Source organism: Rana temporaria, chromosome 6 (assembly GCF_905171775.1).
Source record: "Rana temporaria chromosome 6, aRanTem1.1, whole genome shotgun sequence".
Lineage (NCBI taxonomy): Eukaryota > Metazoa > Chordata > Amphibia > Anura > Ranidae > Rana > Rana temporaria.
In genome coordinates this window covers 95,187,436-95,206,882 of record NC_053494.1, presented here as the reverse complement: position 1 = coordinate 95,206,882, position 19,447 = coordinate 95,187,436, and the positions used below count along the sequence as shown (strand labels likewise).

The 19,447-nt window shown below is 44.0% G+C and overlaps 1 protein-coding gene across 2 annotated transcripts in view; it reads right to left on the bottom strand.

The window, feature by feature from the left end:
• Positions 1 to 833: 833 nt before the first annotated feature.
• GTF3C1 (general transcription factor IIIC subunit 1) overlaps positions 834 to 19,447 on the bottom strand; it is a 307,903-nt gene continuing 289,289 nt past the window's right edge. For both annotated transcript variants that reach the window (XM_040356997.1, XM_040356999.1), the window contains 4 exons: positions 10,921 to 11,260; positions 5,853 to 5,880; positions 4,900 to 5,077; positions 834 to 1,193 (listed from right to left, as the gene is read on the bottom strand). In XM_040356997.1, the coding sequence (XP_040212931.1) occupies positions 984 to 1,193; positions 4,900 to 5,077; positions 5,853 to 5,880; positions 10,921 to 11,260 (756 nt within the window). In that variant the 3' untranslated portion in view covers positions 834 to 983. The remainder of the gene's footprint in view (positions 1,194 to 4,899; positions 5,078 to 5,852; positions 5,881 to 10,920; positions 11,261 to 19,447) is intronic.

Genomic DNA, 19,447 nt, shown 5'->3' with positions numbered 1-19,447 from the left:
CGCCCCCATGGCGGTATTGTGCAGTTTTAACATGTTCTGCCTAGTCCTCTACTGAAGGTGGCGATATAACCCTGAGGTCAAGATTTAAGTCGCTGTGTCCGTCAATGAACGAAAGAAATAATTAATTCTGCATTGACTTCAATGGCATGCAATACCGCATGCGGGGGGCGCTGGAGAACCTCAGAAACGGCCGGAAAGGCCAGAGGACACCTCGGCTGACCTTGGCAAACCTCGGAAAGACTCCGTTCCCAAGGTTTGTCGAATGTCCTCGGGGCTTTCCGTGCATTTCCGAATGGAGCGGATCGGCTATGGCGCCTCCTCCTCAGGCCAAATGTGGTACTACACACCACTTTGGCCTGAATCCTGCTCGTTTTGTTTGACAACACTTGCAAACCGAGTTAGGATTTTTTTTAATACAGTGCTCGTATTGCGAAACACTCGTTTACCGTGTTACTCGCAATCCGAGGTTCCACTGTACAATGAAAACACATCATAAATGTCCTAGGAGCGTTATTGAGTATTGCTTTGTTCTTCATAATCAACACACGTGAACAATCCCTAAGAAAAAAAAATGAGACAAGCAGGTAGTAGGAAAAGTTATCCTAGACTAGCCTACTGCTCAATCCTCCTGTTGAACCTTTCGGTGCCTCTCAAAGTAAAGAGAAGGAAAGATTAGTCTGGTGATTTTGTTTCCAACTATAAGGATAACATAAGTAGCAACACTTAAAAATCCAGCTCAGTTTTAAATACTGCACCCACAAAATCCAATCTACTATTCACCCCATTTAGACACTTGTCTATATTGCTTACCACTCTAAAAATAAGGACACGAAAGCATGCAAAAAAGCACTTTACTATAAAACATGGAAGAACTCAAAGAAATACAGTCACAAAAACACAATATTAAGGGTAAAAATATTTTTAGAAGTAAATGTATTAAATTAATTGTAGACATAATATAGACATCCAATATAGACATATATTTATAAAACCCATTTATTCCAATTGTCTTCAGAGGGAAAGATTCCACCAAGTCTCAGGGTGCAGTCAATAGTAGGTTCATAAAACACTATTACATTCTCAGACAGTCTGGAGGTATTGGATACTTGAGGAATTTTACACTGGGAGCACAGAGTAGCTTTGAATTTTTTTTCCATGTAACACTTCTTTATAGAACCAATTTGTTCCAGAACCTGAAAAATATAACAGTAGGAAATAATACTTATATATATGTATATAAAACATTTTTAAAACTGTTACGAGAATAAAGATTGCAATGTAGTAATAGTTGTATATCTAAACCCAAACAAATTAGCACAAATTTGCATTTCAGTAAATTTTGTTATTAAACTACTGTTTACCATCTTTGTATTACACAAGACACTGTCCCCTTTAAACGGAACTCTGGGGAAAATAAAAACAAAAAGTACCCCTACAGTGTGGTCACCCCCTGCACTGAAAGAGTTAAAAGCTCCTCTTTTGTCTAGGGTACTTTTGGTTTTACTTACCTCTTCCTCTCTCCCATAGTTTTCCTTCTTAGTGTGTGGCCAGTCCCCTGAAGTCTCTTCAGTTCTCCATTCACTGGTTGCACACACTGACGTTATCATGTACAATGCAGGACTAGCAGTCCTGCAGTTTTGCCTTCGATAATGGGCTGGTGCAATATGGGAATAGGAATCGACTTATAATGTCATGAAAAAAATCATTGCTAAAATAAATGGTCTGGGGAGAAGACACTAAGGCCCGGATTCACAAAGCACTTACGCCGACGTATCTCCAGATACGCCGTCGTAAGTACAAATGTGCGCTGTCGTATCTATGCGCCGAACCAGAAACGCCTAAAAATAGGCTTCATCCGACCGACGTAACTTGCCTACGCCGGCGTATCGTGGGCGCATATTAACGCTGGACGCATGTGGCGCTCCCATTGATTTTCGATTCAAATATGCAAATGAGGGAAATACGGCGATTCACGAACGTACTTGCGCCCGGAGCATAATATACGGGGTTAGTCGTACGTCCGGCGTAAAGTTATTCCCCATATATGAGGCGCAACCCATGCAAAGGTATGGACCAGGGAACACAAGCCATCGTATTGTACGCTGGACGTGAATATAGCTGGGCGTAGGTTACGTTCACTTCGTAGGCAGTGATTCGACGTATCTTAGGCAGTTGTTTCGACGTGATTCTGAGCATGCGCACTGGGATGCGGCCACGGGACGGCGCATGCGCCCTTCGTTATATGTATCTGTCTGGCACTCGGCCCATCATTTGCATGGGGTCACGCCTCATTTGCATGTCTCACACCCACTTCCACCTACGCCGGCTTACGCCTTAGAAACCCAGCGCAGATTTTGGAGCAGGTGCTTTGTGAATTCGGTGCTTGCCTCTCTGCACTGCGTCAGGGTAGCGTACAAAAGATACGCTACGGCGGCATAAATATGCGCCGATGTCTGTGAATCCTGGCCAATGAGATTATCGGACAAATTATCTTTTTTTTTTATGTTAGCCACTTCAGCCCCGGACCATATTGCTGGTCAATGACAAGGCCACTTTTTGCGATTCGGCACTGCGTCACTTTAACTGACAATTGCGCGGTCGTGCGACGTGGCTCTCAAACAAAATTGGCGTCCTTTTTTTTCCCACAAATACAGCTTTCTTTTGGTGGTATTTGATCACCTCTGCAGTTTTCAGTTTTTGTGCTATAAACAAAAATAGAGCGACAATTTTGAAAAAAATTACTATTTTTTACTTTTTGCTATAATAAATATCCCCCAAAAATATATAAAAAAACATTTTTTTTCCCTCAGTTTAGGCCGATACGTATTCTTCTACATTTTGCAGTTTGCGCAAAAGTTATAGTGTTTACAAAATAGGGGATAGTTTTATGGCATTTTTATTAATATTTTTTTCTTACTAGTAACGGCGGAGATCAGCGATTTTTATCAGTACTGCGACATTATAGCGGACACTTCTGACACATTTTTGGGACCATAGGCATTTTTTTAGCGATCAGTGCTATAAAAATGCATTGATTACTATAAAAATGCCACTGCCAGGGAAGGGGTTAACACTAGGGGGCGAGGAAGGGGTTAATCATGTTCCCTGGGTGTGTTCTAACTGAAGGGGGGTGGGACTGACATGGGGAAATGACAAATCACTGTTCATACATTGTATGAACAGGCGATAGGTCATTTCTCCCCCTGACAGGACCGGGAGCTGTGTGTTTACACACACAGCTCCCGGGTCTCGCTCTGTAATGAGCGATCGCGACCGCCGGATACGTGGGTCAGGGGCGAGTAGGGGGCGTGCCCCTATTGGCTGAACGGCAAGATGACGTATAGCTACGTGATCTCGCCCAGCCGAGCCGACCTGCAGCCGTATAACTGTGGCGTCTGGTCGGCAAGTAGTTAGTCTCATATGGAAAATGAAGCGGTTTCTAAAGTTACGAAAATTCTCGTACGACGAATACAACTTTGGAAGTGATGTATTGTTATGTATTCTTTCGTTTCCAGGCATGCGTGGTTTTAGTCTTCCGATTTTTTCCAGACGAATACTATACGGATTAAACAAAAAATTGTACGTTCTGGAATCATCCATGAAAAATTTTCGTGTTTGTCCCTTTGGAGAATTTTACATGAACTGTGGTAATCGGCTCCGGAAGGCTGTATACCAACGATCAGATAATCGTAAGATCGATTTGAAAGCGACATCTTTCATCTGATTTTCTGATTGTGTGTACTAGGCATTAGCCTGGTAGAAGGGGAGGTTTAGTTTTGATATTAAGTCTTCAAGTCAATACCCAAACAGTACAGTCCAGCACTATGTTCCAAAACATTTTCATGCAAAAAAAATAATTCTCCTTTTGGAGAAACTTTTATTGATACATTTCCAAGAGAACATTACACATGTCCTAACCATAAACCTTACCCCATCCCAACTGCAAAGATGGTAATGCAGTATGAAATTCTTTAGTTTGTAATTGTCTTCCCATTTTCCACACTTAAGTTTACCAGTTCTGTTCACCGGAGGAATTTGCCAAGTTTGGCTTTTTGACTATTTTTAGTTGGATGTACCTTTAAGCTTATAGAAATTTAACAAATGTATAGGCTATATAATTAGAAAGTAGGGAAAAAAAATAGCTTGAAAAGTTTTACATTTAGTAAGGCATATATATACAGCATATAAAGTATGTGTGGTGGAATGTGATGTTTAAACATTCTTTTGATTTGGATTTTCAGCTGGCAATACATGGAGAAAATTTTGGACAGTTACTGGTGAATCAGCAAAAATTCCCTCAGTGGGTGACCCTGTTGGCCTCCTTGATTGAAACGTCAAAGTTGCTGGGCAGAAAACAGTTGGCCGGACAGTGCCTGCATTCAGTCCGACACTGGCATCATTTGGGTATTATACATGCAAAACAAAATACAGTAGCCGGAGCGGGAGATTCATCCATCCACACTGTGTAGCTTAGATGGAGACTATAGCTCTATTGCCAATTTTCACTATTTATGACCTACAGTGAATGTTACATTTACTGCTTTATTAATTTGCTCCATCAAAATAAAAAAAACGTGAAACTTATGGCTTTATAAAATATAGATATCAGTATTATGTGTGATAATCTACAGAATTGACCTCCTTGCCATTGATGTACTACTTATGTGCAGTTGCAAAAAGGTTGGGCTTTAACGGCCATACGCATCAAGGTTTGCGCACTCCCAGCAGTCTGTACCAATGATTGAGAGCCAGTGCGAGCTGCTTCTGATCATGTGACTACTGACAGCCGATCACAGTAATCATATAATTAGACAGACTTTCCCACCCACCCATTTAAAGGGATGCCAGGTAGGAAGGGGGTATGTTTGAACATAGAAAGTAAATTTCAGTTTACTGTACCTGTAATAACTCGATAACAATGACAGGCTGCAATACACCACTGTAATGGTGTACTAAGTCCTTTTCAGTAATGCCTGGCTTAGACATAATTTGGTAGAGAACAGCTTCCAGCATTCCCTTGCATACAGGTTTATTTAAACTGCCATCGACAATTCTCCATGGTCTTCCTAGAAAGCAGCTATCAGGAGACAGGAAAATACATTACACAGCTTTTACAGTCTTAAAAACAACCTATAGAATATGTATTTGTAATAAACAGTGTAAGGAGAAAAAGCAATAAAACTTCACCTTGAAAGCAGCATTACCAGGATTAGTATCTCTCCTTGTATAAATGAAACGTTTAAAAATATCTTAGCAGGGAGGGGATTATATTACTGAAGAATTTAAATAATTCACAGATTTGACCCTTCAACTTTTAAAAGGCTATCTTCCCTAGCCCTCTAAGCTGAACTAAGCTAGAATGACTACTTACTTCCTGCAGACAGTGGCGATAATCCTCAGGTTCACATCCTATGCACAGAAATCTTCTCTAGTGCTGGCCACATCTATGCAGTAACCCCTATAGACCTGAATGGGGCTGTGCTACTACAATAGAGATGCTAGAGCAGGGGTCCTCAAATTATGGCCCTCCAGTTGTTCCGGAACTACAATTCCCATCATGCCTAGTCATGTCTGTGAATGTCAGTTTTACAATGCCTCATGGAACTTGTAGTTCCACAACAGCTGGAGGGCTGTAGTTTGAAGATCCCTGTGCTAGAGTAGTAGCACCATTGAGGTCTAAATAGAGCTACTTTGCAGGCACTCTATGCCAGAAAAAAGTTCAGCACAAGTTGTAAACATCTGGGCAGGCTACTGCCGTCAGGAAGAGGCAAGTAAAGATTTGTGTGGTGGGGGTTCTAGCTTAGAGGGCACATTTCTGAGTTAGAATATTTATTAATAAACAAATCACTTACTTTTCCTGTGACCTCTCTTTAGCTTCCACTGCATTAAAGAAAAAAAAATACATTCAATTATAAAGCTGCCTTAAGCCATCAACAACAATGAGTAGTATTCAATAACAAAATTATGTCAAATGGGAAAACAGATTCCCTTGCCACCAGTTACTGATGCAGTAAAAAAAACTCCACTCTATAAAAAGCTGCATGTTAAACTGAACTTGTTCTCTGCTCATTTAGGAAACAAGTTCATTTAAAAGCTCTCCCCACAGGTGATATTCACTTTTCATTTGATATTTTATTGCGCCATTTGCTCATTAGAGTCTAATAAAATAATCTTGTGTAAGCCCTGAGCCAGTGGTTCTCAACCTGGGGGTCGGGACCCCCTCGGGTGTCAAATGATGACTTGCCAGGGGTCACTGAATCCTGGGCTGTTCCCGCACCACTCTCCCAACTGTTTTTCGGCTTCCCTGGAGCCTGTGGCCGCCCAGCTGGGCTGTTCCTGGAGCCTGTGGCCGCCCAGCTGGGCTGTTCCTGGAGCCCACGGCCACCCACTCAGCCTCTTCACAGCCGCACATTTAGTTCACAGCATGGCTTGGGGGCAGTGACTAGAGGTAAGTTGACTGGTAAGGAATGTGGGAGGGGCTGGAGGAGACCCGATTTCAGCATAGTGTCACTGCTACGAGACACCACAAAGTCAGAGACACAGTGAGTAATACTACCTGTGATTATAGTTGCCATTAAAAATCCCCACTACAGTTCTCAGATCAGAAGATGACTTTGATCAAGGAGCATCTATGTTGGCTGAACAGAACTCCCCCCAGCATTGCCACTTATCCCGTTCCCCCGCACCAATGAGTAAAAGAAGGAATAAAAATAGAGAATTCATGGAAGGGAGGGGAAAAAAAAGGGTGAGGAAGAAAGAAAAAAAGAGAAAAAGAGAGGGATGGGTGAAAAAAATAAGAAATTAGGATAGAGAGAGATACAAGGGAAAGAAAAGAGAACAAAGAAAGAGTGGTACATCCTAAAATTTACCATATGAGGTTTTAATACTGTACGAGTGGAGGGGACTCAGGGAGTGCCACGCTACAAAAATAATTTTACTGTTAGGGGTCCCCACAACTTGGGAAATTTTATCAAGGGGTCACTAGTAAGGTTGAGAACCACTGCCCTAAGCGAACCTGTTACTTGAGATGACTAGCACATTTTTACTTTAAGCACATTTCGGTTTCCCTTATTGCAATGCCAGCACCTGCACCGAGCCAAATCAGCTTTGGGGGGCCGACATGGCAGGATCCCTGGACAGGTAAGTGTCCTTATATTAAAAGTCCTTAAAATGTTTTAAGAGGCTGGAACTCCGATTTAAGTGCATCAGGTGGTGAAAATGGCTGCCTTAAAGATTTATCACCCAACCAAGTATCAGTAATGGTCTGTTTTTCCCAATTTGTGATAAGATAATACATGTTTGAGACCTTTTGATAAAATGGGATATTTGTACTCACCATAAAATCCTTTTTTCAGAGTCCGTTGAGGAATACAAGAAGTCTTAAACCTTTGAGTTATACTGCTGCCTACAGGAGGACTAGACCATGGCCAACAAAAACACTGTAGGCCAGAAAAGGGTACAACACCTCCCTTTACCATCATGCCTCAGTTTTGTAGCAAAGCAGTAGCTAGAGCCGTGATCATAGACAGAGGGGAGGGACTCATGTCCCTCAATGGACGTAAAGAAAAATAATTTTACGGTGAGTACAAAAATACTATTTTCTTTTTCATCCATTGAAGGACACAGGAGGTCCTAAACCTTAGAACAATCAAAAGCAGTCCAACTTGAAGGATAGACAACACAACAAACGTATAGGCTCACGTAAATATGAAAACTGAGGACTGCCCGCAGCTTACGAGCTGCCTGAAGGAACTTACATTTGCAGCTGGCATCAAATGAGGCAGAAACTTAAGAGAACATGTGAACAGCAGACCAGATGGCAGCCATAAAAATCTGAGAAATAGTTGCCTAATGCCCCAAAAATACAAGAGTCACGCAAAGAGCTAGTGAAGTAAGCCTCAACAGGAAAAAGGAAAAAAGGAAACTTGATATTTGAGGCCATTACCTTGAATGATGGTCTCTCTGAACCATCTAGAAGAGGATCAGTCTATTTCAAAAGGCAGTGACAGAGATAGGCTTACACAGTTCGAACAACATCCAGACAATGGGAGAACAATTTGATGAACAGAAACCAAAGGGACAGGAGAAAAATGGTCCCGGTTAAGGTGAAAGGTAGAAACTACCTTAGACCAGAAGGAATGCCTGGGTCCCAACACCACGTTGTCCCCATGCAAGACCAAACAAGGCCTCCAACTCAGACTCGCCTCCCAGAAGTAACACCTACAGGAAAAACTTCATTCTGGGCAAGAATAGAAAGTAATAACTATAATGGGTTGGGTTTAGGTGGCAGCTTGAAGTGCAAACAGGCCCAAGATTTCACAGAGTCACAGGGGAATGAACAGGGGGAACCTCCCGCTCAAAAGGTCGAAAAAAGTGAAAGACCAAAAATTTCTGACACTGAAGAGAAAGAGCAGCGAAGTGAAGTAAGCCTTTTACAGTCAATGATCAACCTTCCTGGCCTTGAGAATTTTAGGGATAAAAGGCGCAACTATGCCCCTGTCCCCCGGAATATGGGCTTCAACAGTCATGTCATTAAAGCCCACAACCGATAAGCAAGAATGTAAAATCGGTCCCTGGAACAGTACTGCATGCAGTCTAGCAGGGCCCATGATGCATTTGCTCAAAGTCCTACCTGGCCGTCATACCACATACTCTTGGGCTAATCCGAAGCATTGAGGATCTCCAGAATGCTCTTCCTCTCAATCCTGCAGAGCAACATAGAAATTTAAATTTGCACGTACTGATCCCACAGAGTTACCAAAACATTCACTGCTTCCACCAGTGGATCCCTACACCTTGATAGAAAGCTGTCCAACTTGTTGATTCTAGATGTCTACAGCCACAACACAGATCCTGGAACACTTGCAGGTGTAGAGAACACTATCTTGGGTCCAGATGCTGCCAGTGGAGAAAACATGAATGCCAGTCATTTATGCCTTGTAACATGAAGGTGTTCCCAGGACAGAATCCACTTAACCTCTCTTGCTGCAGTGAGACTTCTGGTTCCTCTTGGATGGTTGATGTGGCATTGTCCACTTAAACCTGGATAGTCTTCCAACAGGTTGGTCCAAAGCTGATGGATCAGCCAAATTCCCCAAATCTGCAGCAGGTTATTGGGAGACTTGATCACCAAGCCACTTGCACCAACAAGTTGCCCAGGATTTGCCTCCAGCTCAACAGTCTGGCTTCCGTCATGGCAGGTGTATAAAAAGATGGGAAGAAAGGCGTTCCCCCAACTTCAGGGTCAGATTAATGAGCTACCAAGCCAGAGGTAAACTTATCCTCGACTTTCAACCAAATAAATCTGTCCAGAGACTGGACAGAATTATATGTTGCAGATATCTGGAGCGAATATGGGTAAAGGGAAACTCCTCAAAAAAGGAAGCCATCTTCAGCTCCAACACTTGTGAATAGGCGGAGAGACGTATGGCTTTTGGACTGAGGAGTTTGAATCGGAGACCAGAGAGTCTGAAGCTTCTACCATAGATGAAACACACTGGCCTGAGATGTGTCCAGGAACAGACCACAAAACTCTAAAGCAAGGAGTCTGTTATAGCAATGATTTCTGAAGGTTCAGGTCCTACCCAATATGAGATGTCCAATATTTCCTAAGTATCCAACAATGGGGATGCCACAAGAACGTACCAGTGACAATTCTGAGGCCAGTCCCTCAGTGAAAAACTGAGGTTCAGAGGATAATAAAAAGGAATGGGCCATGCATAAAGTGCTGGAGAGATAGGCACATGTAAATAATCATGTTTTGATGTCCAAAAAACAAAAACAAAGTCTCTGTGGTGAAGTAGGCAATGACGGACATGGTGAATTTCATCAGAAATTTTGGACCTGAAAACAAACATTTAGAGCCTTAGGATTCAGAGGGAGAAAATTCCCCCTTGGGTTTTGGAACAGTGAACAGCTTTGGTGCCTTCTTCCTCCTCTCTAACTTATAAAAGCCCACACACCCAGATGGCAATAGTGTCTTTCAACCCTGGTAATGCCTACAAGCCTTACCGCTACTTTCTGTTGTAGGCAGACAATGCTCATCTTCGTTAATCTATTACAGCTTTCTATCCTTCCTCCTTTCCTCAAGAGCATACAATTCATTACTACTATGAGAGGTACATAAGGCCATCCTTGGAGAATCGCTCATTTAATTAGCAGTGTTTAATTAGAAAGAGAAGGATAAAAATATCCTTTCCCCAACTCTCAGCCTAGATCACCTTGAAGCAGAATTCCAAAGTTACCCTTCTAAAGTGCTTCACAAACAGGTATAACAGATGCTGTTAAAGTTTTTTTTTCCCAGCTAGAAAATGCCCCAGCCAAAAACTGCTTATAACAGCCTGTATGTGCAAGGACACATAGGATAACATGCTGGGGAGTTAATTGACTGCAGAAAAAAACCTCTGAAGCCAAAAACAGCAACAGAAAAAAGACACCCATACTCCTAAAACAGGGGTCTCCAAACTGTGGCCCTTTGCTTGCCTTCATCCGGCCCTTGGGGCACTATTTCATCTACTAACACCAACTATGGGGTATCATTCTTGGTGCTGAAATGCACCAATGGGGCACTATCCAAAGGGTACAATTCCTTCTATTGACACCAACAATGGGGCACTAGTCCTCCCACTGACACCAAAGACATGGTATTGTTTACTCCCAATGGACATTTTCTACTCCAAATGGTCCTAGTCCGGCCCTCCTAAAGTCTGAAGGACAGTAAACGGGCCCTTTGTTTAGAAAGTTTGGAGACCCTTGTCCTAAAACATACTGCTGCAGGAGGGATTATACTGTGGGCTGACATACAGTTTTTTATGTTTGCCAATGTCCAATGCTCCTTTATGTGTCTGTATATTCTGAAGGTTTAACATTCATTTTGTATCTTGACACAATAGAATGACAAAGAAAGGCGATTGTCCTTACCTGTATATGTTGTTGAAAGCATCTGCATGCTTCCAGCATTGCTTTGAACTACGGGAAATGCTGAATTTTCTGCATCAGTTAGGCTCTCTGCATTCTTGAGTTCTAAGTGAGCTTTCTTTCTTGGGGGTTCATAGATGTTGGAGTCATTTTCAGTTTGGTCTGCTGAGACTTCTTGATCAAACTTAGGACAATCAGTGTCTTTATTGGGAAGTGTTATGTCCTGAAAAGTTGGTTCTTTTACACAATTTGCATTCAAAAGCCAGGGACTAGCATGAGTTCTTGCAACCAGTCTGACAGAGCTTCCTCCAACTTGCAGTAGTTGCCTTTGTTCTACAAGGTCCTAGAAGAAAACTCAGTATTAAAAAGGTCTATCCTTCAATGCACAAACACAAACAAGGCACATTTTTGGGCACATTTAGGCAACTCTAGTTTTTGTGCGTCATTTTTCCCCCCCTCAACGGAGGAGGTGCAACCTTAAAGGAGTTGTAAAGGAAAAAAATATTTTGCCTAAAATTAATGTCTGCAAGGTAGACAGACAGAATAGTGTAACGATTCTGTTAAAAAACGAGTAAATACCTATTTAATTCCTTCATCTATATCACCTCCGGCGTTCTAGTTTCTGTTCTCTCATTCACTTCCTGGTTTGTGGCGCTCGCTCATGTAAGAACTACATTTCCCAGTATGCATTGTGGCACGCCCAGTAATTCACACCTCCTTGAAGTTTCTAACACGTAGAGAGCGTCCTGCTGCACAGATGTAGTTTCCAGGAGGGGAGAGCACATCACTGACCACCGCAGTAAAGCCTCCCTTCACGGTGGGGAGTAACAATCAGACAAGCAGGAAATAAACAGAACAGAGAAGAAATAGAGCAACTTCTGAGCAAAAACGAACAATGAGGAAGTGAAGAGAGGAATGTCTGCAGGTAAAGGATGCTTAATATGAAAAAAAAAAAAAGAATAAAAAAAAAAGAATTCCTTTACAACCCCTTTAAAACAGCCGCCTGCAAAACCTTGCGGCCGAAGGAAGCATCAGAAGATGCACTCACATTAACCTTGTAAAATTAGGAAAAAGTGTGAACGGACGACCCAGTCGCCGCCTTGCACACCTGTGAGACAGACGCTTGATGTCGTAAAACCCAGGAAGCACTAATTGCCCTGGTCGAATGTGCTGTGACCGGAAAGGGGGCAGCCGCCCCCTAAGAGCATAGGCCGTATGACGGTCTGCCTGATCCACCGAGAAATGGTGGCTGACGAGACCGCCATGTCCTTTTGTGGACCAGTCACCGACACAAAAAGTGAGTCAGATCTCCGAAACGGAGCCGTAGCAGACAGGTACACCCGCAAAGCATGTACCAAGTCTAAAGAATGAAGCGCAACCTTCCCAGGATGCGCCGGCCGAGGACATAAGGATGGAAGAACAATGTCCTCATTCAGGTGAAAGGCCAAAACCACCTTCGGAAGAAATGAAGGTTGCGAGCGCAACACCGCCTTATCCTTTTGGAGGATCAAGTATGGCGACCTGCAAGACAAGAAACCCTTCTGACAGAAGTAATGGCGGCCAAAATGGCCACCTTCTGAGATCGTGTCAAGAGAGGAAACTCTGATATTTCCAAAGGGAGGTTCCCCAAAAAAATGAGAGTCAAAACCCATGGGGGAAGAGGTGGTTCAAGAGGGGGAAGTAAATGACGAACCCCCTGCACAAAGGTACCCACCAGAGAACGGGCTGCCAAAGGCCACTGAAAAAACACAGCCAAGGCTGGAATCTGTCCCTTAATGGACCTGAAGGCATGTTTCTGATCCACTCCATGCTGTAAAAACAGCAGGACCCTGGAAACCAAATATGTCCGTGGACGCCACCCCATCTGTTCGCACAAAGAGATGTAGGCCTTTTAGGTGCGATGGTAGATCTTCCAGGAAGAAGACTTCAGTGCCCTCAGAAAGGTTGAGATGACCGAGTTGGAAAGACCCCAGTCCCTTAATACCTGGCTTTCAAATGCCAGCGACTGTAAAGTAGGATGAAGTATGGGACCTTGAGACAGAAGGCCCTCCAGCATTGGCAGCCGCCAGGGAAATCTGCCACCAGGCGTCCGAGATTGGCGCACCCAGGACGCCGAGGCCAATCTGGAGCGATTAGAATCATTGGGATCCCCTCGGGCCTCCCCTCTGTGAAGCAGCCAAGGAAGCAACTTCAATGGGGGAAAGGCATAAAGTAGCCAATACTGACCCCACGGGGCCAACAACGCGGCTGACGCGTCAGCCCAGGGATCTCTTGACCTGGCCACAAACTTCGACACCTTGCAGTTGAGACGTGAGGCCAGGAGATCCACATCCGGTGTGCCCCACCTCCTGCAAGGGAGTTGAAACACCTCCGGATGCAATAACCATTCTCCCTGGTCCAGCATCTGGGACTCAGGTAGTCTGCTTGCCAGTTTTTCACACCCAGAATATAGATGCCGACAGAGCCGGCACGATTCTTTCCGCACATCTCAGGAATGCGAGTGACCTCGAATGCTGCAGCCGAGCTCCGTGTTCCCCCCTGATGGTTGACATAAGCCACCTTTGTGGCGTTGTCCAACTGAATCCCGATCGGGCGACCTTGCAACCTCCACGACCACACGGAGTTCTAGGACATTGATCGGCAGACGGGATTCTTCTAGAGTCCTTAGACCTGGACAGACTGGACCCCCCCAGACACCCCCCAACCCGTGAGGCTGGCGTCCGTCGTAATCACCGTCCACTGGAAGGGAAGAAACGACTTTCCGGACCGAAGAACCGGGGATCTATCCACCAATTGAGAGAGACTCAGACAAGGTGCCTGACCTGAATCAGACGATCCAGAGACCAAGGAGATATATGTTCCACTTGGACAGTATCTCCTTCTGCCAAACACGAGTGTGGAACTGGGCATATGGTACCGCCTCGAAGGAGGCAACCATCAGGCCCAGGACTCGCATGTAAAAACGGAGAGACAACCATTTGCGAGATGCCAACATCATCACTGCAGACTGAAGAGTCAGCAACTCCTCCAAGGAAAGAAAGACCTTCGCTTCCAAGGAGTTCAGAATCAACCCTAGGAACTCCAAACGCTCAAAAGTCGGTACCAGGACTGACTTCTAATGGTTAACACCCACCTGAATTCTTGGAGGGTCTGGCTGGCTATAGACACATCTTCCCCTAATTCTGAGCCAGAAACTGCTCTCAGAAGAAGGTCGTCTAAGTAGCCCATGAGGGCAATGCCTTGCAGTCTCAGTAAAGCTAGGATCGGTGCGAGCACCTTGGTGAAAACTCATGGTGCCGATGCTAGACCAAAGGAAGGGCCACAAACAGAGTGGTCCTCCCCTATCGCGAAGCGCAGAAACCTCTGGTGACTTGCGCATATTGGGACATGCAAGTATGTGGCCTTGATTTCCAAGGATGTCAGAAAATCCCCCTAATAGAGCACAGCTACCACCGAACGAATGGATTTCATGCAGAACTTCCTTACTCTGACAAAGGCATGTAGGGCTTTGAGGTCCAAAATTGGATGGACCTCGTCCTTTGGGACCAAAAACAGATTTGAATAAAGACTCTGAAACCTCTGGTCCTGCGGAACAGGTAAAATTACCCCGAAACGTAGCAAGTCCTGCACCGCTCCAGACAGGACAGACGACGAGCCGGAAGGAGAGGAAAACTTGAGGGAAAGAATCTGTTCGGTGGAGAGGAAAGAAACTATCTTGTAACCCGAAGAGATCACCTCGTAGAACCACTGGTCGGAGAGCAGGGAGGTCCACCAAGCTGTGAACCTGTGAAGCCGTCCCCCCACCCATGAGTCGAGCGGGGGCAAGACTTCATGCATTGGTGGGGGTTTGTTTGGCTTACGCACCCAGGGACATTTCTGTCCCCCAGCAGAGCCTTTGTCGGCCTGTGAGGGTGTACCCGCGGGCCCTGACAAAAAATACTGTTTCTCAATGGGAAAAGAAGGACCCGGCTAACGGCGGGGGCTCCTTCCCCCTGGTGGACTGAGGGAGGAAAATGCTCTCACCCCCAGTGACATCCTTGATAATGTCATCCATTGAGGCACCGAAAAGCCTCCCATCCTTGAAGGGTAAATCTGCCAGGGCTTTTTGTGGATGCTTGGTCAGCAGACCAGCATTTCAGCCAAGCAGACGGCGCAAAACCACTGCCAAAACAGAAGCTCTGGATATCAAGGGGGCAACATTCAGTGTAGCATCAGAGACATACACAAGGTCCAGGACCAGCTGGTCTGCCAGTCTAATAACTTCAGGAGGGAGTCGGTGCTCCTCCACAGTGTTTACAAAATAGGGGATAGTTTTATTGCATTTTTATTAATTTTTTTTTTTACTACTAATGGCGGCGATGAGCGATTTTTTTCGTGACTTCGACATTATGGCGGACACTTCGGACAATTTTGACACATTTTTGGGACCATTGTCATTTTTACAGCAAAAAATACATTAAAAATGCATGGTTTACTATGAAAATGACAATTGCAGTTTGGGAGTTAACCACAAGGGGGCGCTGAAGGGGTTAAGTGAGACCTCATTTGTGTTTCTAACTGTAGGGGGGTGTGGCTGTAGGTGTGATGTCATTGATTGTGTTTCCCTATAAAAGGGAACACACGATCAATGACGGCGCCACAGTGAAGAACGGGGAAGCTGTGTTTACACACAGCTCTCCCCGTTCTTTAGCTCCGGGGACTGATCGCGGGACTCCAGCGGCAATCGGGTCCGCTGGTCCCGCGGTCACGGAGCTTCGGACCGGGCCGTGCCATTCTGCCGACGTATATGTGCAGGAGGCGGTCCTTAAGTGGTTAAATTCAGGGAGAGTCACGTTGTGCCATAGCGGGGTGTGGTTGTTTATCTGGGGCAATTTGAGTTTATCCATTACGATGTCCCATAAGCGCTTATAGTTAGTCAGGTTGAAAAAAATAAAAAAAAATAAAAAAGACGCAAGTCCATCCAGTTCAACCATAAAAAAATAAAATAATATCATACAATCCTATATATCCAATTTTATACCCACAGTTGATCCAGAGGAAGGCAAAAAAAAAACCAGCAAATCATGATCCAATTTGCTACAGCAGGGAAAAAAATTCCTTCCTGATCTCCTGAGAGGCAATTGGATATTCCCTGGATCAACTTTACCTATAAATGTTAGTAACCAGTTATAATATGTACATTTAGGAAAGAATCCAGACCTTTCTTAAATAAATCTACTGAGCTGGCCAGAACCACCTCTGCAGGAAGTCTATTTCACATTTTCACAGCTCTTACTGTGAAGAAACCTTTCCGTATTTGGAGGTGAAATCTCTTTTTCTCTAGACGTAAAGAGTGCCCCTCTTGTCCTTTGTGTTGACCGTAAAATGAATAACTCAACACCAAGTTCACTATATGGACCCCTTATATATTTGTACATGTTGATCATATCACCCCTTAATCTCCTCAAGAGTGAATAAATTCAGTTCCTCAGTCTAATCTTTCCTCATAGCTAAGCTCCGCGATGCCTCTTATCAGTTTGGTTGCCCTTTTCTGCACTTTCTCCAGTTCCCCAATATTCTTTTTGAGAACTGGGGCCCAAAATTGAACTGCATATTCCAGATGAGGTCTTACTAATAGTGGTAAAGCATTGATATTCGCGGTCCCGCCGCCTCTGCACCTCTCACGTCCCCTGTGAATGCAACAAAGGGGTCTTCTGTTGAGTGCGTCCATTTGGGGCACAGAAAAAAAAAAAATCAAACTCTGTTTTGTCAATGTGGAATAATCGCAATAACTGTGCCATATCATATATAGAATTTTGGGCAACAGCAACATTTTTTACAAGATTTATACATCCCATAACTCCTATCGGCAACCTGGCCCATATCTGGGTTTAGTGCTTGAGCATTTCAAATAAGGGTTTTATATTGTGTGATGTAGTCTGCTGGGACCCTAGTGATCTGTATTCCTAGGTATTTGATTTGATCCACTCTTTGTAAGGGTAAGGTGGCCTGAACCTGGGTTACTGGGAAACTGTCTAGGGGAAGCATTTGGGATTTATACCAATTGATTCTGAGGCCTGAGAAAAAGCCAAAGCGTTCTCTCAGGGCCAGAGCAGTGGGCAAGACCTCTGTTGAGCCATCCAAGTAGAGCAAGGTGTCATCAGCATAAGTACTGACCTTTTCGGTCATATGTCCTACTAGCAGTCCCTCTATATTAGAGTGAGAGTGTATCACCAGTGCATACAGTAATGGGGACAGAGGGCATCCCTGTCATGCGCCCCTAGTGAGGGGAAATATGTCTAAGCGCCACCCATTTGCCAGCACTCTAGCCTCAGGGGCCTGGTATAATAGTTGCACCCACTTAATAAATGTAGGCCCTAATCCGAATTTTCCCAAAAAGGTCCACAGATAGTGCCACTCTACCGCGATAAACGCCTTGGTGGTATCCAAGGCGACGACTATTCTGGATCCGACATTTTAATGTGGAGTTTTCAGATTGATAAACAGCCTTCTGAGGTTAAAGGACGTATTCCTTCCTGGCATAAAGCCTGACTGATCCTCGTGTATCAATGACAAAATAACTGTATTGAGACGGGTGGCAAGGATCTTAGCCAAGATTTTGACATCCACCTGTAGCAGAGATATGGGGCGGTATGATTCCGGGAGTTTTGGGTCCTTACTGGGTTTGGGGATCAGGCCCATCATCGCCTCTCACATAGATGCTGGGTAAATGAGTCTTCAAAAATATGATCGTAGAGGCCTTAGGCGTTTTGGGACCAGAAAACCCGTGATTTAGATCAGGGGAATTGAACTATGGCTTCACCTATCTCTACTGCTGTTAATGGCTTTTCTAATTCTTGTTGTTCAGTTAGTTAAGGAATCTGTACCTCATTGAGGAAAGATTCCATGGTAGTTTTGTTATCCGAAACCGTAGACGTGTATAATGTGGTGAAAAAATCACTAAAAACAAAAAGAGTGCAGTAACTCGGCCGGGGTCAGTCACTAGCTCGTTTCCACTGGATCGTAGGTGGATCCAGTGGTCTCTCCTCACAGTGCACTAGGTAAGCCAAGAGTTTACTGGCCCTTTTCCCATGTTCAAATAATTTTTGTTTATGGAAGAACAGTTTACATTTAGACTTTTCATATTGCAGTTGTGTAACTATCCTAGAGTGTAGTTTACGACCTGTCTTTTGTGGGATCATCTAGGAATGCTCTCTTTGCAGATAGCAAGTCAACAGTCACCTGGTGCATGTCTAATTTCAAGGTTCTTTTTAACCTATTTATGCACGTAGCAAGAGTGGACCCAATATGGGGTAAAATTTATGTTTACATACACACCCTATGCCGCGTGTTTATATTGGGGAGTGTATCGGGGTAGAGTTAAGAAAAAAATCTTTTTTTATTTGCTTTACTATACAATTTCCTGACATTTTTTTTTCATTTACAGTACTTTCATTGCTATCACAAAAGGGCCAACAAGCCCCCTATATGATACAGTGCTGTGGAGTCGGAGTCGAGGAGTCGGAGGAGATTTTGGGTACCTGGAGTCGGAGTCGGCAAACAATGCACCGACTCCTACTAAATTTAGATTGGAATTAAAAAAGCAAGTTTAAATGTCCCAATTCACAAAAAGTTATAATTAATGACTTCTCTACTGTAAGAATAAAGACCAATGCATGCAGTGCCTCACGTAACCGCAAAACGAACACGTTAAGTGACCGTAAAGAAGCATGCTTTTCATGTGCTTCACTATATGGCACGCAACGCAACATTAGGAGCGGCAATACTTATACTTTCCATAGTGTTGTGTTCTGCTGTTACAGGGAACGCAGCGCCCATGGGTAACCTAGCCTCTCACTGATAAGGGATGAAGTAAATATGTTTTTTTGCAGGACTAGAGACACTTGTATAAGTGAAGGGAATGGAGGGTCAATAGTTCAAGACTTAAGCTGTAAACTATTGGAAAAACTGCTGTCATTCAGCTAAGGCTATAAAAACTCCTGTGGTAATGACATGTATGTTGCCTTTCTTTCCTTCAAGGAATGTATAAAATACATTTGCATATTAATACAGAGGAGTCAGAGTCGGGAGTACAAAAAACTGAGGAGTTGGAACATTTATCTACCGACTCCACAGCCCTGATATGATAAGCATGGCCTGGTGACAAGTTCCTCATATTCAGACATCAGGGGTCTATTTGTCCCCTAATGTCCCCTGCAGCTATTCAAACACAGGTCATGCTGTATTATCTGAATCTGCTGCTCCAGTATCTGAAGAATGACAGCTGTGAACCTGAAAGTAACACAATACACTTTCGTCTGTGTTCATTAAGGCCCATACACACGGTCGGACTTTTTGCCAACAAACTTCAAAATGAGCAAGTTTTCAAAATAGTCCGACCGTGTGTACGCTCCATCGGATAAACTTTTTCAGGTTTCATCGGACAAAAAGTTCGGTCTGCAAACGGACAAACTTTACGTCAACAAGAGTCCGATGGTGCCTAGTCCGACCGTGTGTACAGCAAGCAATCGGACTTTTGTACAAAGTACAA